Below are 16,747 nucleotides of genomic sequence, written 5' to 3'. Positions count from 1 at the left end.
GAGTATTGATTTAATGATATTACCAATTTAGACACCTTGAAATGAATTTTAAATATTGGAAAACAAAATAAAAAAAATACAACAACTATGTTTATAGAGATCCTTTTATAATTGAAGGAAAAAAAAATCAATTCTTCCTGTCATCATGGCACCTGACTTCTTCTGCAGACTACTCTGTACAATTAGAAAACTGAAACAATTCTAAACAACTACTTTCAGACATTTGACAGCAGTCAATGTAGGGCTTTCAACATCTAGCAAAAGGTAACAAATGTGAATATAACAATTGTGGTCTGGTTTTCTGCATGAAGAAATTGTTTAGACCATGGCCGGGGAGATGGTTCCCTGCTGATCTTGCTATATTGAGAAGGCAGAATTCAGAGGTTGAGGGAGTGAGGGAGCTAGAATTAGTGAGTGGAGAACCATAAAGGAGGCAGCTGGGCAGAGATCAGAGTTCCCCAAACATGCAAGAAAATCCCCTTGAATTTGTTGTCAGATACTGAGCTGACATTTATGAGTTGAAATTGCAAAAGTCCAATCAAAGAATAACAGGTAGATAGTAGTTGCAAGCTTAGTGATTACCAGAACTCACACAGAACTCGGAGACATTTAAGTTCCTATAATTTGGAATGTAGAGTCTTCTATGAACACTTAAAATGTAAGGACCTCCAGAAAAGTTAAGCCTTAATAATAAATCTATGGGGCGCTTGGGTGGCTCAGTCAGGTAAGGGTCCCACTTCAGCTCAGGTCATGATCTCATGGTCCATGAGTTTGAGCCCCACGTCGGGCCCTGTGCTGACGGCTCGGAGCCTGGAGCCTGCTTCCGATTCTGTGTCTCCCTCTCTCTTTCCGCCCCTCCCCCGCTCATGCTCTGTCTCTCTCTCTCAAAAATAAACATTAAAAAAAAAATAATAATAAATGTAAACTGGCCTAAAATAATGACTCTAAAGCCTCCCTCTAAAGACTTTTAAAAACATTAAAATATAGGCTTAGAAATGCCATATAAACCCAAAGCTATTTTTTAAATTTTTACATACATATATGTATATATGTAAATACATTAGCAAGTTAACAATGCTTATCTCTAATGGTACGATTATTGGTGACCTTTGTTTCATACATTCCTAGATTTTCTGTTTTTTTCTGTAGTGAACTAGTATTATAATTAGAAGAAAGGTAAAGGAAAAATATCACAAATCATACTTTACTTTCCTTATAAATTTTAGGACTTATAAGGACTTACAAGTTACAGTGTTCTGCTACAATAAAAACCTAGATTAGAGAAAAAAATGCCTCAAAAGAATCAGACTGGTCTACAAGTTTAACTGCCTCCCCGAAATAAAGTGTAATACTCCGAAAAAAGAAAGTTTGAGCACTCAACCACATAAAAATGACCGCATCTAGCATCCAAAGTTATTTTACATGCCAAGAAGCAGAAAAATGACAATAACCAGGAGAAAAACGAATCAATAGAAACAGACCTGTAGGTTACTGAGAAGTTTAAAATGATATGATGCGAAATGCGGCAGTCTTCTCTAAAAGTTAGAACCAAAACATCTTCCTCTAATAGGCTGGAATGTTCATACAAACTTTTTACAACTGAAAATGCACTACTCTTAGAGTGCTTATGTGAATATAAATATAAAAAGGTTTATGTATGCAAACGTTCTTACCAAAGACACTCTCTGGCCATTTAATACGAACTCAAAGCAACATCTCAGCAAATATGAGTATAGGGTATTTTATAAAATCCAAAAACCAGCAAAGAATCAAGTGATTTAGGGTCTTGTAGGACTTAGTAAGAGCTTTGGCTTTTCATGTTCAGTTATTTTTGAGGGAAAGAGAGACAGAGTGTGAGTGGAGGGGCATCAGAGAGAGAGGGAGACATGGAATCTGAAGCAGGCTCCAGGCTCTGAGCTGTCAGCACAGAGCTTGATGTGGGGCTTCAACTCATGAACTGTGAGATCATGACCTGAGCCAAAGTCGGATGCTTAACCGACTGAGCCTTCTAGGCACCCCAAGAGCTTTGGCTTTTATTCTGAATTAGAGAAGAAGGCATAGGAGGATTTTGTGTGGTTACTGCAGTACTTGAACAGATCTATTTTAATTTCTTTATATGTCTAAAACTTCAGGGATTGGCTTGACTCCAGAAGTTGGCCCAATTCCAGGGACACCTTGAATCAGAAATTTGAAGGACTTGTTAGGGACTAATCTTTCACTTGGAAACTCTCAGTGTTGCTCTCTTCTGTAAGCACTTGCCTCTGTTAGGACTCATACAGTAGCATGATGACTGCTAACAGCATCAGATTTCTATCGGCACAGCTCCAAGCCCAACAGGAAAGAGAAAAGAGGAAGACTCTCTTTCCTGGTCCGTGGGAAGCAAAAATGCTGGGATTAGCTTTGATCGGAAATGTGTCGTTTATACAATTGGTTTTTCTTAGGTCACTAACCTACTACAGAAACAGCCACTTTAGTAGGGCTGATGTAATTCTGCCATTGCCCATATCTGGGAGAAGTTGAGGGTAGAGTAAGCTTCACCCTATGCATGAACTGGGAGTAAGGGAATGGTGGTTCTTTAGAGGAAATTCAGGTCATGATATCAGAACAAATGGGAATAAATGCTGTGCATCAAAAACTGTACAGTGTAAATGAAATACTGGAGAAAAAATGATGAGTGAGGGAGGGAGCTGTCATTTAAAAAATCAACACACATATGGGGTGCCTAGTGGCTTGGTCAGTTAAGCACCTAACTCTTGGTTTCAGCTCAGGTCATGCATGATCTCACCGTTCGTGAGTTCAAGCCCCACGTGGGGCTCGGAACCTGATTGGGATTCTTGCTCTCCCTCTCTCTCTGCCCCTCCCTGCTCGTGCTCTCACTCAAAATAAATAAATAAATAAACATTAAAAAAAAAAAACCACCTTGCACTTCCAAAGGCAGGAGAAGAAAGTTAAATCAGAAGGAGGAGTGTTGGCCAGGGAAGCAGAAAAATGTAGTCTTCAGGGAGTCCTCATTTCAGCAATATCTTTTTGACCTTCTGCTGAATCTAACTTACCAACTTAATGTCTTTATCTAAAGTTTTGAAGATGGATAAAAACTTTCAAGCACCAGTGACTCATTAAATGCATGATTTATTTATTTAATTTCTGCTATTGTTGATAAAGAGCCAGTAAATGAGTTGTTGAGGTCTTGGGGGAAAATGAGAACATGATTCTGAAATATATATATATATATATATATATACACACACGTGTATATATATATATATATATATATACACACACACACACACACACACATATGTATGTATATATATCAGAGTTGGATTCTGGTACTTCCCCAAGTGGTGTCCTTGCCCAACTGGCAGGATAGGTTTTCTGGAACATTTTGCTGTTGATCTGTTGGTGACATCAGACCTCTGTAAATGGTGTGGGAGATGCTGTTTCCGCCACATGAGGATTTGATGGCAGAATCAACACAACCTGTGAAATCAATCAGAATGGTGCAGGTGAGTGAGTCAAACAAGTAGCCATATCATCATCAGACCCTACTCTCTCTTCTCTGGATTCGATCTCTAGATCAACTTGGTGGGGCTTCTCTGGCATTCTGGAGATCAGACTGGATCTTGGAAAAATATGCATTGATAGCTCTTGGCATGAGATGCTGACAGTGACCCTGTAAGTGGATGATGCTGCCCAGAAAGTGGAGTAAACCAAGGTGTTAAGGGAAATTTAGTGCTCTTCTTCCAAATTAGGTTCTTTATGTATGATGGCAACAACACACCCAAATCCTGATTTGCTGGCCATGACTCAATCATTTCAAAAACTACGCCGACTCAGAATGGAAGGAATCATCAGGAAATGGAGGAAAATGCTGGTCTTTCTTCCACAAACTCAGTGTGAAATTGTGTGGGGGTGTAGGGGTGCGGGATGGGATGGAACCGGGAAGAGACAAAACTTAGGCATCACATGCCTCAAAGACCTTGCTCCTCCGGATCCACACCAAGAGAATTGTGGGAGCAGCATTTCCAGCTCTGGAACTCCAGGGGCAGAAGGGAGCTCAGGTCTAGACATTACGACACTAAAGCATTTGCTCCCTTGTGCAAATGCTTTGGTCAATGAAAATAAGACGCTTCACCTAATGAAATTGCAGTCATTACGAATTGCTGAAAACCCTAACTTCTAGGGCCTTGACATGCAGACGTCCACTAATAGAGTTAGTCTATCTCTCTTCTGTGGGGCAGGAGATGTGGTGAAGCATGGAAACCCCAAAAGAAAGTAAAAAGGCACAAAATGGGGGAGAAGAGCAAGAGAGAAATAATCTCTCCAAGTGATTACTGTCTTATGATTTGCCTTTGGGTAATCAAATTAATGAGCAGCTCCTGGCATTTTAATTCAGTTCATGGAAGGGATCCTTCTCCTTTTCTTCCTGGTGCCTCTTGGTCTTTTCTCTCTCTCTTCCCATGTACCAATCCTCTCTCTACGTGATGTTCTTTCTGCTCAGTGGCCAGGAAGATCTGCTGCCAGTCTCAGGGTAAGAGATGGGCAGATGTGTGCACATTGGTAGAAAAGTTTGAAAGCCTGACTTTCTGCAGTAGCCCAGGGAAGGTTGCTATGATAGGGGTAATGGGTCGAAACCTGGCACTCTCTGGGGTCCTCTCCATTGTGAAGTACTCTCTGATCTGGACTAAGAGAGGAGGCCCTTTGTGGGAGCGAGGATGGAGAAAATGAGCTTTTCTTTATTCACTGTGGTAGGCAAGATGCTAAGATGACACCCAGTGACCCATGCCCTCGTGTGACTCCCTCTCCTTGTGTATGGGTGGGACCTGTGTATAATGGGATGTCACTCCTGTGAGTAGGTAACCAATCAGTTGACTTTGAGTTTATCAAAGAGGATATTACTCTTTGAACATTTTGCCAAAGAAGACATACAGATAGCCCGTAGGAAAAGACGCTTAACGTCACTAAGTATCAGGAGAATGCAAGTCAAAACCACAATGAGATATCACCTAAAAACCTGTCAGAATGGCTAGAATGAAAAACGACAGGAATTAAGTGTTGACAAGGATGTGGAGAAAGGAGAACCCTTGTACGCTGTTGGTGGGAACGTAAATCGGTGCAGCCACTGTGGAAAATAGTATGGTGGTTCCTCAAAAAATTAAACATAGAACTACCATATCATCCGGTAATTCCACTATTGGGTATTTACCCAGAGAACACGAAAACACGAATTTGTAAAGGTATGTGTTTACTGCAACATTATTTGCAATAGCCAAGACACAGAAGCAACCCAAGCGTCCACTGATAAATAAAAGGATAAACAAGATGGGTACGTATGTGTATATGGATGGAACACAGCTCAGCCATAAGAAAAGGATGCTGTCCTGCCATCTGCAGCAACACGGATGGTTACGCGAAGTGAAATAAGGCAGAGAAAGACAAAGACCATACGATTTCCCTTCCACGTGGAATCTAAAACACAACACAAAACCAGATTCTTAAACACAGAGAACAAACTTGTAGTTGCCAGAGGGGAGGAGGGTGGGAAGACGGGCAAAATAGACAAAGGGGATTAAGGGGTACCAACTTCCAGTTATAAAATAAATCAGTCATGAAGATGCAGAATTAGGGAATATATCCATTATATTGTAAGAACCTTGTATGGTAACAGATGGTGACCACACTTCCTGTGGTGGGCACTGAGTAATGAATAGAACTGTCAAATCACTAAGCTATACATCTGAAACTAACATAACACTGTATGTTAATTATACACCAGGGGTACCTGGGGGGCTCAGTCAGTTAAGCATCCAACTCTTGATTTCGGCTCAGGTCATGATCTCAAGGTTCGTGGGTTTGAGCCCTGCATTGGGCTCTTAGTTGACAGTGGGGAGCCTACTTGGGATATTCTCTCTCTCTCTCTCTCTCTCTCTCTCTCTCTCTCTCTCTCCCCTTCTCTCTGCTTCTCCCCCACTTGCTCTGTCTCTCTCAAAATAAATTAACTTAAAAAAAACTAAAAAAAATTATTCTTCAATTAAAAGAAGGACATTATTCTGGATAGACTTGACCTTATCATGTGAACTTTTTAAAAGGAACTGAAGGCATCAGAGGTTTTCACTCTCTTGCTGGCCTCAAAGTGGAAGTGAGTTGTGAGTTCCACCGCTGAGAGGAAATAAACTGTGTCATGGGAGCATGGAAGAGGACGGGAGGGGTCTGCTGAGACTGCAGCCCTAGCCCGCTTGTTGACTACAGGCTTGTCAGACCCAGAGCAGGGGGGCCAGCTGAGGTGTGCCCAGGCTCGTCACCCATGGAACCTGAGAAGTAATAAATGTGTGCTGTTTAAGCCTCTACGTTTCTGTAATGTATTACACAGCAACAGGAAACTAATACAGACAGCTTCAAGGGAAGCCTAATACTCACCCCGCCAGGATGACAACAGGTGACTTTGCATCCAAAGGCAGATAGGGTCAGAGCAACGAAGAACTCTAGCACGGTTAAAAGGAGCGCCACAGCATCCAGACTCTAGGAACAAATGCATAGCCAAGAACCGTGAGGAACAGAGATGACAAGTTTAAAACACTGACCATCTGGGGTACCTGAGCGCCTCAGTTGGTTAAGCATCAGACTCTTGGTTTTGGCTCAGGTCATGATTTCACAGTTTGTAGGTTCGAGCCCAGCATCAGACTTGGCACTGACAGTGTGGAGCCTGCTTGGGATTCTCTCTCTCTCCCCCTTTATCTCTGCCCTCCCTAGCTCGCACGCACTCTCTCTCTCTCTCAAAATAAATAAATAAACTTAAAGAAAAGAAAATAAATCAAGCGCTGACCATCTGATTACAATGCCAAAAGAGAAGCACTGGCCTGAGGTCAGAAAAACTGGCTCCTAATTGCAGCCATACCCTTGGCCAATTCTTGGCCTGTTGAGTACCACTCATGCTTCCAGTGTTTCCATTAATAAAATAATCACTTTTCCCTACACTCTACCTTCCACTGCTATTGTAGGTATAGAATGTGAAAACTATTTAAAGGGGCGGGGGAGGGGTTAGGGGCATAAAGATAACTTAGTTCTTTCAAGCACCAGAAGTTCCATAGAGTTGACACAACAGTATCATCTCCTGTCTTGGTAGTTATAGGCAGAGTCATAATTGTGGACAGAATATCAATAGACCAAAGAGGTCCACATCTTCATCTCCAGAAACTCTGGAGATGTCTCGTTACATAGCCAAGCAGAATTAACTTTGCAGATGAAATGAAGGTTGGTTATTAATTGACCTTGAGATGGAGGGATTATTCTGAGATTATCTGGGTGGGCCCCAAATAGTTAGAGAATCCTTCTAAGTGGAAGTGGGAGGCGAAAGAGTCAAAGTCCAAGAGACATTTGAAGATGCTGCACTGCTGGCTTCGAAGATAGGATTTGACCACAAGCCACAGAATGTAGGCAGCCTTGAGCAGCCAGCAAAGGCAAGGAAACAGATTCTCCCTCGCATCTTCCAGAGAGGAATGTAGTCCTGCCAGCACTTTGATTTTCACCCAGTGAGAACCATTCCAAACTTCTGACTTCCAGAATTGTATGATGGTAAATTTATGTTGTCTCAGGTCACTAAATTGGCAGTAGTTTGTTACAGCGACAAGAAGAAACTAACCTAACAATGAACACCCAGTTAGTCAGTCTGTGACCCATCTCCCCAGAGAACTGGCTTTGGGCTTATCTTCAGCCAATACATATGGTCAGATTTGAGAAACACTAGGTAGTCTTCTTACTACCCTAAAAATCTGAATTGGATGCCTGGAATTCTTTGCTCTAAATATTCTTTTTCTCTCCATGGATAGGGATCGTACCTATCTTCTTGTGGAAAAGTCAACAGACCCAAGAGTCCAGACACAGTGACACAGTGTGACACAGACTCAGCTGAGCCTTGAGAATATTTGCATTTGTCATTTCCTTATCTATTTACTCATCTCTTCAACATATTGTAGCCTCTATGTTTCAGGAATTGTCATAGGCACAGAAGACAGAACAGCAAATAAATAGACGATTTCCCTAACCTCGAGGATGCTACAATCTGGTAGGGTAGACCAGGAATTGACAAACTTTCTACAAGGGGCCAGCTAACACATATTTTAGGTTTTACAGCCCATAAGGTCTCTGTCACAAATACTCAATTCTCCTGTTATAGTACAAAAGCAGCCATAGATAATATGCAATCAAATGGATGTGGCTATGTTCCAATAAAACTTTATATTCAAAAAAAGAGTCAGGCTGGACTTCCAACAAAAAGTAGCTAAAATATATATAATACATGAGTCTGAGCCATATAAAGCCGCTGTCTTTCTAGATCAAGCAGAGTTGATCATTGGCAATTTCATACTGTTCTGCCTAATGACTCCAGATAGTGTGTGCTCTACTCTTTCCTACAAAGAGCTCACTTTTTCACTCTTCTTACAATCACATTCAAAAGTAAGCCCTTGGGCCTTCATCAACCTCTAGCTGCTTTCCAATGTTTATTTCTTTTAAAAACATTTTTTAATGTTTATTTATTTTGAGAGAGAGAGAGAGGATCCCCCAAGCAGTCTCTGCGCTGTCAGAACAGAGCCTGACACGGGGTTCAAACTCACGAACTGTGAGATCATGACCTGAGCTGAAATCAAGAGTCAGATGTTTGGGGCGCCTGGGTGGCTCAGTCGGTTGGGCGTCCGACTTCGGCTCAGGTCATGATCTCACGGCCCGTGAGTTCAAGCCCCGCATCAGGCTCTGGGCTGACAGCTCAGAGCCTGGAGCCTGCCTTGGATTCTGTGTCTCCCTCTCTCTCTGACCCTCCCCTCTTCATGCTCCATCTCTCTCTGTCTCAAAAATAAACATTAAAAAAAAAATTAAAAAAAAAAAGAGTCAGATGTTTGACCGACTGAGCCACCCAGGAGCTCTGTGCTCTCCAGTATTTCTATATTTTCCTCCAAGGAGCTTCCTACTGGTTGGAGCCTGGTCCCCTTCTTTCATCTCCCAGAGTGCCATCTGTAGGACCCACCATAAAATATGGGCTCATAGGTCTGTGGAATGACTGTGCAGGTGCCCCGGTAAGAACAGACCAGATACTTCAGATTCCAGGAACCCTTATGGATTTGCTCTGCTGTAAAGCCAGGCAGAAAAAGTGTTCACGCAATAGGGATACGTGACAGCCTCTGGGAGAAGGTGATTGAGAAGAAGGTGGAACCAGCTACTTTATTTATAGGGCCTCTTGTTCAAAAATTATTAAGAACTTTACGACGGCAACAGTAGAGCAGTAAACCAGGTGTATCACTCTTCTAACTGGTAAGCCCCCTGTGCCTGCGCGGGTCCCACACCCAGGCAGCCAGCCCCACGCAGCTGGTCCATTCCAGATTTTGTCCTCGTCTACTGTGCCCTTGTAGACCTCAAGTGGAGAGAACTGCAGAAACTGAAAGTAGGCTTCTTCTTCAGGAGGAGGAGAGAGGACACTTGAATATAAATACAAACAGGGGCATCAGAGGCAAGAAGGCACAGAATCTCATCTTGCCCTTGTCAACTTCTCACCATCTGATCTTAGGGGGGAAGCATCTAAGTTCTCGGAAGAAACCCTCTGATTCTGAGGAAGCGGCAGGAAATAAACTTGCGCTCCATAAGAGCTGTTAGAAATCTTAAGAGGAGTAGAAATTAGTTTAGCAGAGACACTCAAGAGATTATTTTGGTGTGACCGGATGGCACTCAGGATATATCTAGGACTAGAGGAGGCAGTGCAACTGATCTGCATTCGGGATAAGTTCGGAAGAATGCGGAGGTTCCACGTGTGGGTGAAGACAAGGGTCAGTGAGGGAGAGATGAGGCAGCACAGTGAAAGGCCGGAAGGTCTCGTGCAGGAGAGACAAAAGGAATTCAGTGGTCCTGAGAATGGATACTAGACCTAAAAAAAATTTTTTTAAGTTTATTTATTTATTGAGAGAGAGAGAGAGAAAGGCAGAGGGATAGAGACAGAGACAGAGGCAGAGATAGAGACAGAGATAGAGATAGAGATGGGGGGGGAGAGAGAGAGAGAGAGAGAAAGGGAGAGAGAGAGAGAGAGAGAGAGTGAGAGAGAGAGAGAGAGAGAGAGAGAGAGAGAGAATATCCCAAGCAGGCTCTGCACTGTCAGCCTGGAGCCCCACACCACGCTTGAGCTCCCAAACTGCATGATCATGACCTGAGCAGAAATCAAGATTTGGACGCTTAATTGATTGAGCCACCCAGGTGCCCCTAGACTTTTTAATAATAAAGATTCTATTGCATTTTGGTCACAGCTGTGCCACAATAGCGCCCCCCTCCCCGTGCTTACCCAGTGGCCCACAGCTTCACAACCCGCACACTCTGGTGGAAGCGGCAATTTGGAGAACAGAGCCATTATGATAATACCTAAGTGAGGGCAGGTGCTACAGCCAAGTAGTGAAATACAGAGTGGAAATTGAGAATTTGCCAGGAGTGGGATATTGAGGCTCAAAGGGCTTCATCTTTCAAGAGCATCCAGAGAGGTGGGGAGGGGTACTAGGTCATTCACCACTCATTGGATAATGTTCAAGACAATTTTACTCTATTATTAGAGAACCAGGTAACTCCATCAGGGAGCCCTGGGGACACAGAGAGATTGACATCTGGGCTCCCTTTTTACAGTGGATTGCAGAATTGGTGATTTCGAATTAAACAGAAAGGAACAACAACAACAAAAAGATGAGATGTGGGCCTGCCTTCTGAATAAAAGATGGCCCTATTCTTCAATCATTTCCAATTTCCCAAAGTGAGTCATTTATCAGTTAGGGAATACAGTGTGGTACTTTTGCCAGGGCTAGGGCTCCTGTGCCTGGCTTCCCCTACAGTATCGCAGGAAGAGAGGAAGTGCTCACCATTAAAATGGCCATGGCCATGGAACAACTCTCCAACCTCTGATAAAAGATGCAGGCAGAGACACCTGCTCGAAAGTCTTCCAAGGAGGAGATAGCAAAGGGGACCCCTACTCCAGCCAAGACAGAACTGAAGATATTTAATCCTAGGCTAGTTTGAATCTAGAAAGAAAGGAAAATCAAGTCAACAATCCAACAGTATCCACGGGGATGTTTCCATTAGCCACGTTGCACACATCACTTCTTGCCCGCCCCCCCCCCCTGCCGCCCCCCCTGCACCGGTCCCCCTTCTCTATCTTGATGACTGGACTGTCTCCTCACCTGTTTCTTCCCTGAAACACAAGCCCTTTCAGGTTGTCTCCTGCCCAAACACAAATATGATTCTGTTGTTCCCAAGCTTGAATCCTTCAGACAACCCCTAGGCCCAGGAGATAAACTCTTTTTCACATGCCAGCTGGACAGATCTGTCTGCGCCCAACTCCCACGGCCGTCTAGGTCAGGTGCCTGGCTGCACATTCTTTTCCAGATGCTGCTTGCCTCTGACGCCTCTGCGCTTTCTGTGGACGACCTCCCTCTGCTCTGCATTCCTTTTTCTACATTCTCTTCTCTTGGTGAAGTTGTGGAAGCTTCTTAGAATAACCAAACTTCTCCAAGAAAGCATGAGAGGCTTAATGTGGCTGTAGCGTGAGGGAGATTTTAACAGTTACAGCTGGACAAGATGCTAGGGAGACAGACCGAGGTCAGATTTGGAAAAACCATACAGATCATGCTCCATCGTCTGATCTTTATCCTTTGAGCAAAGAAAACTCAAATATGGTCTCTAGCCAGCAAAAACATTGGTTGAGATCTAGGCCTTTGCCTTTTATTGGCTTTGTGAAAGTCATATTGGCATGAGAGTTATGTTTGAAATTTGTTTTTCCTTACTGAACAGACTTAACGTGAATTCCTTCCCCTACCAACCAAAAGAAAATCCTTTCTGTACACAGTCAGAATACACATTTTAATCAATAAGTCAATAAATATTTTGCCACACCAGCACGTGGTGCCACTGTTATGGGCTGAGTCTCAAGGTGCAGGCTCTGTTTGACGGGTCCCATTTTGACATTCCTTTTTAGGAATTCTCTTTATTTTCATAAAGAGTTTCTCAGCAACTGCCTTCCCGTATCAGAAATTTTATGATCGGCCATTTTTTTATTATAATTTCTGGAAGACCAATGCAGCTATGTAAAACTTATGATCTCTCTTGATTTTTAAAAAACAAACAAACTCTATTTTCTACTCGGGCAGAATACATACTTGGTTAATCCCTCTTTTGGAACAAAAACACACACACAAACAAATGAAGAAAGGAAATATTACTCACCAGACCTTTTGTAGTTCTAATTCCTGCTACAACTGACAAGGACCCTGAAATAATAAACTAGTAACAAGAGAAAAAAAATGCAGTTAAAAAACCTTTAAACAAAAATTTGAAATCCCAACTTACTAACACTTACCCCTAACTGGGATAAATATGTTAAACAGACCAATTATATTGGAAGAAACACCAGAGATTGCAAATAAGTCTCCTCTTTTCCCAGAAACAACAGAGAAATTTTACCAGATGGATACACAGGAGAGTTTACCAAGGCTTTCAAAAAAAGTCTCTCTGCAATGGTATTTAAACTGAGGGCCTTGAAACACAGTGAAAGTTTCTAAATTCCTGACATGAAGGAACCCTAATATGGTACCAGAACTTAATGAAATATTATAAAAGAAGAGAAACTAAAGCTTCTGTCTTAAAATATGACTATTAAAAGTTGTAAATAAAATAGTAGCAAAGAAAGTTTTTCAATTACATATTAGATGTTGATTATATTATTCCGTGGGGCTCCATCATTCAGGTAGTTATTTTCCATATAGCTAAAACAGCTGGAATCAAGTTGATTAGACCCGCTGTCTTAAACTATTTGACTGTTGAATTTCCGGGTTTGCTTTCCAAATTTGATTTCAGGAGTTTCAAAAATTGTATCTTAAACTTTTTTTATTTTTTTTTTTTTTTTTGAGAGAGAGAGAGAGAGAGGGAGAGAGCAGGGGAGGGGCAGAGAGACAGGGAGACACAGAATCTGAAGCAGGCTCCAGGCTCTGAGCTGTCAGCACAGAGCCCAACGCGGGGCTTGAACTCACCACCGTGAGATCATGACCTGAGCCAAAGTCACAGGCTTAACCGACTGAGCCACCTAGGTGCTCCGAAAAACTGTATCTTAATACCAGAAAAAAGACTGATCTAATGAAACAGCTTGGTAGATTTCTTCAAACATTTCTCAGTACCAAGACATGGAAATGGTTAGGGTAAACTAAGTCACTTCTGGAAAAAAAAAAAAAAAGCAGGGAGAATCATCCATCATATTATATGAGATGCATCATGACTATGTGGGGTATTCTTTCAAATGTCCAGATTTTTTAATATTGCATATTATTACAATTTACAAACACAGATTTGAGGAGAAAATTCACATGCTAATTGTTATTTATGTTTGCAACGTGAAGACATTTTATATCGTTCAACATTCTTATTGACTTAACCATTATTTATAAAACATGAAGAGCTTCATTTGCTGTAACATGATGGAACATTTGTCTCTAATATTAGACGTCTTTATCATGCTAACAGGGAAACACTAGGGCCATCTCTATGAGAGTCAAAATCAAGATAACGATGTAGATGGTTATGTATTACTCTCCTTAGTATATTAACCAAAATAACTACATAAGAGAGATATTTGAGGAGAATGTTTACAATTACTGTTAGTTAAATATGAATATGTTATACTGCAGACCTCCAAGAGTATCAATTAAAAACAACTATAAATGCTAGGAAAATTCGTTAAGGCACATGGGAAGAACATTATAAACAGAAATTATACACAAATATGCATGTATTTGTGTGTTTAAAGATAAAATTTAATAAGAGAACCTCATTTAGCATAGCAAAAATATATGAAGTTTCTGAGAGAAAAAAACTTAACAAGGAATGTGAACAATACAGATGAGTAAAACTTTACAATGTTCCAAAAACCCACCAAAGTCTACTGGGTTTCTTGTTGTGAAATAATCAGTGCTTTCAGTGTTTAATCTATTCTGGTTTGGGTCTTTTGCTACATGCTGCTGTGATATCCTGATACATATTAAATATTTAATCTGCCTGGCTCTACGAGTCTTATGTTAGTATTCTTACCCGAAATATGAGAAAATGCAGTCAAAAGAAGATTAGATATCTTTTTCAAAGTTAGAGAACTAAAATAGGGTTAGGATATAATTCCAAAGCTCAGGATGTTAGCAACTATGTTATGCTGTCTCCAACTATATCAAAAGGTACTCTACTCACCATCACTGGCCTCCCAATTATGTACACGTCCAGCCCTGAAACAGAATGTGTGTCAGAAAGTGGCAATATGGCGCTCATCTTTATTATTTGCAGGCTGAGGTTCGTCATGGCAATCAGGATCTGCACGACCTAGAAATGATGAAGCAAGTAAAAACTGATTAGCTACCACTCCCTTTCCGACCACCAGGTCACCCCTCTTCTCCGTCTTCTGAAACAGTCAGACGGTCATGATATTTCCCTGTCACTTTGCTTTCCTATAAAAAACTACGGATATGTTAATTTACTCAAGTAGTTTCTGGGGATGTCTATCCCAGTTGCCTCGGTCATTTTCAAGGTAAAAAGAATGTACCAGGACCTACCCAGAGGTGCTTTACTGACCCCCGGGGGCTGCTAGTCCACCATAGCTGTTGATCTCCTTTACGTACTACACTCTCAGACGGCAGTGACCCAGGAATCAGGAAGCAATTAAAAATTATTCGAGCAAGGGAAAATAATGTGAAGGAAGGAGTGTACAGGAGAAGAAAAAGAGAAGTGCAACGTGATACTTTCTCGGTGTCTAGGGCCTGAGGACACGACTGAGTCCAGGGCTCTAAAAATCAAAGTGCTGGAGTACGGTCATCCCACGGCATAAAAAGGAGCCAAAGTGTGTTGTGATGACTCTGTCCCCTTGGTTTAAAGCTGGGGCTAGAGATAAACCCCTGTACTCACTATCCTTCCACCTGCACTAACCTGTCTTTCCTTAAACTCTCCATTTCTTTTAGGCACACTGCCCCGCCCCCAGACTCCAGACAGAAATGCAGAGGGAGCTGAAGAATTTTCATCCTCTGAGGAGCAGGTTAAGAAAATTCCCCAGAGATAGTAACAATGTGGGGCAATCACCTATCAGGAAGACGTGCTGGGTGGACACCAGCTGGCGGACATGTGGCCTTTTTTTTTCTTTTTTTTTTTTTTGCTGCCTCTCTCCGCTGAAGCTAAAGTTATCACAGATGACGCACCACCCTAGAATCCATCCCAAGCCACTATATTCTAAATACAACTAAATTAGAAGCAAGATATAACAGAATATCATATCATTTTTGAGTGCTAGGGCCTGAACACCATATACCCAGGCCCCTAGGGCTGGCTGATGTATTGTGAGGCTAATGGGACAGAATATTTGGCATTAAAACTCATCGGCTATGAGTTTACAACCCGACTGGCCTCTCCCAGATCTGTAACTGACTTACCCCAAGGACTTTGGGCTCCCCCTTCAAAAACTTCTCTGGCATCCTTTTCCACAGATGTGACTGGATAACAGGGGGTTGCTCCAGCTGGTACCCACCAGGACCAGCCTCTGATATGGTCCCTTCCATTCCTTGCATGGTTGCCATGGCGGCAGAAAAGGGGCTGCGGTAAGAAATGTAATTTAGGATGAGGTCCTGGAAATGACAGGATAACCTGGGGTCTATATTCCCTTCCTGCATTATACAGCTATTAGAACATCTTTACAAAATGTTGTTCTTTTTTTTTAATGCTTATTTATTTATTTTACAAAGGACTTTTTTTTTAATGTTTTTTACATTTATTTTTGAGAGAGAGAGAGAGAGAAAACGCAAGTGGAGGGAGGGCAGAAAGAGAGGAGGACAGAGGATCCAAAGCGGGCCCTGCGCTGACAGGGAGAGCCCAAAGTGGGGCTCAAACTCACGATCTGTTAGATCATGACCTGAGCTGAAGTGGGACGCTTAACCGACTGAGCCACCCAGGTACTCCAAATGCTTATTTATCTTTGAGAGAGAGAGAGACAGAGGCAGAGACACACTGCAAAGGGGGCAGAGGCAGAGGGAGAGGGAGACACAGAATCTGAAGCAGGCTCCAGGCTCTGAGCTGCCAGCACAGAGCCCAGCGCAGGGCTTGAACTCATGAACCACAAGATCATGACCTGAGCCAAAAATCGGATGCTTAACCAACTATGTCACCCAGGCGTCCTTGCAAAATGTAGCTCTTGCAAGAGCCAGCCAGGAAAGAGGAACAAGAAGCACCTTAAGGACAGAAACAGAGAGAGAGAGAGAGAGAGAGAGAGAGAGAGAGAGAGAAGAGAGAGAGAAATGCCATGTGTCATCAAGATACCAGAAAGCACTGAAGAGAGGGAAATCCAGAGAGAACTGAAGTGAATACGCGGGCCCCTCAAATACATGGAGTCCGCACTTATTATCTCTGTCCCTGTTATTGTATATCCCCTTGATGTCAGCCATTTCTCCTTCGAAAGGTAAATTTTATGATAGGAATAAACTGTGTTCCTGTGTATTGTAAAATCTCCCTTTTTGACTCAGAGCACAGTTACGTTCTCTGAGCTGGAAACTTTCTCCAGCTTCATCTTTACTAAATATGATTTATTTAATCTTGGATCCTACTTTATAAACTCTGGACTTTGCGGAGAGAATTTACAATCCCAAATCACAGCCTTGGCACTGAGAATTTAAATCTCTTGCCCCCATTAAAATGTTTTAAATCCTGATTTGCTAAT

General features: G+C 42.2%; 1 protein-coding gene across 1 annotated transcript; it reads right to left on the bottom strand.

The window, feature by feature from the left end:
- Nucleotides 1-3,263: 3,263 nt before the first annotated feature.
- On the bottom strand, nt 3,264-15,696 carry LOC125933059 (membrane-spanning 4-domains subfamily A member 4A-like). The gene is made up of 6 exons (XM_049645917.1): nt 15,471-15,696; nt 14,245-14,373; nt 12,241-12,297; nt 10,881-11,039; nt 6,418-6,519; nt 3,264-3,480 (listed from the first exon to the last, which is right to left on the bottom strand). Exons 1-6 carry the CDS (start codon nt 15,612-15,614, stop codon nt 3,409-3,411), a joined length of 663 nt encoding a protein of 220 aa, XP_049501874.1. The 5' UTR covers nt 15,615-15,696; the 3' UTR covers nt 3,264-3,408.
- Between the last annotated feature and the right edge of the window lie 1,051 nt (nt 15,697-16,747).

The sequence above is a fragment of the Panthera uncia genome, chromosome D1 (assembly GCF_023721935.1).
Source record: "Panthera uncia isolate 11264 chromosome D1, Puncia_PCG_1.0, whole genome shotgun sequence".
Classification (NCBI taxonomy): domain Eukaryota; kingdom Metazoa; phylum Chordata; class Mammalia; order Carnivora; family Felidae; genus Panthera; species Panthera uncia.
The sequence above is the reverse complement of the archived record's forward strand: the minus strand, read 5'-3'. Positions and strand labels throughout refer to the sequence as shown.

Excerpts from the sequence above, each read along its gene's own strand:
- LOC125933059 (XM_049645917.1), bottom strand. The coding sequence starts at position 15,614 with ATGGCAACCATGCAAGGAATGGAAGGGACCATATCAGAGGCTGGTCCT. Across the intron at positions 14,374-15,470 it reads GGGAGCCCAAAGTCCTTGGG|GTCGTGCAGATCCTGATTGC; the intron begins GTAAGTCAGTTA and ends CATCATTTCTAG. Across the intron at positions 6,520-10,880 it reads TGGCCATGGCCATTTTAATG|AGTCTGGATGCTGTGGCGCT; the intron begins GTGAGCACTTCC and ends ATTTGTTCCTAG.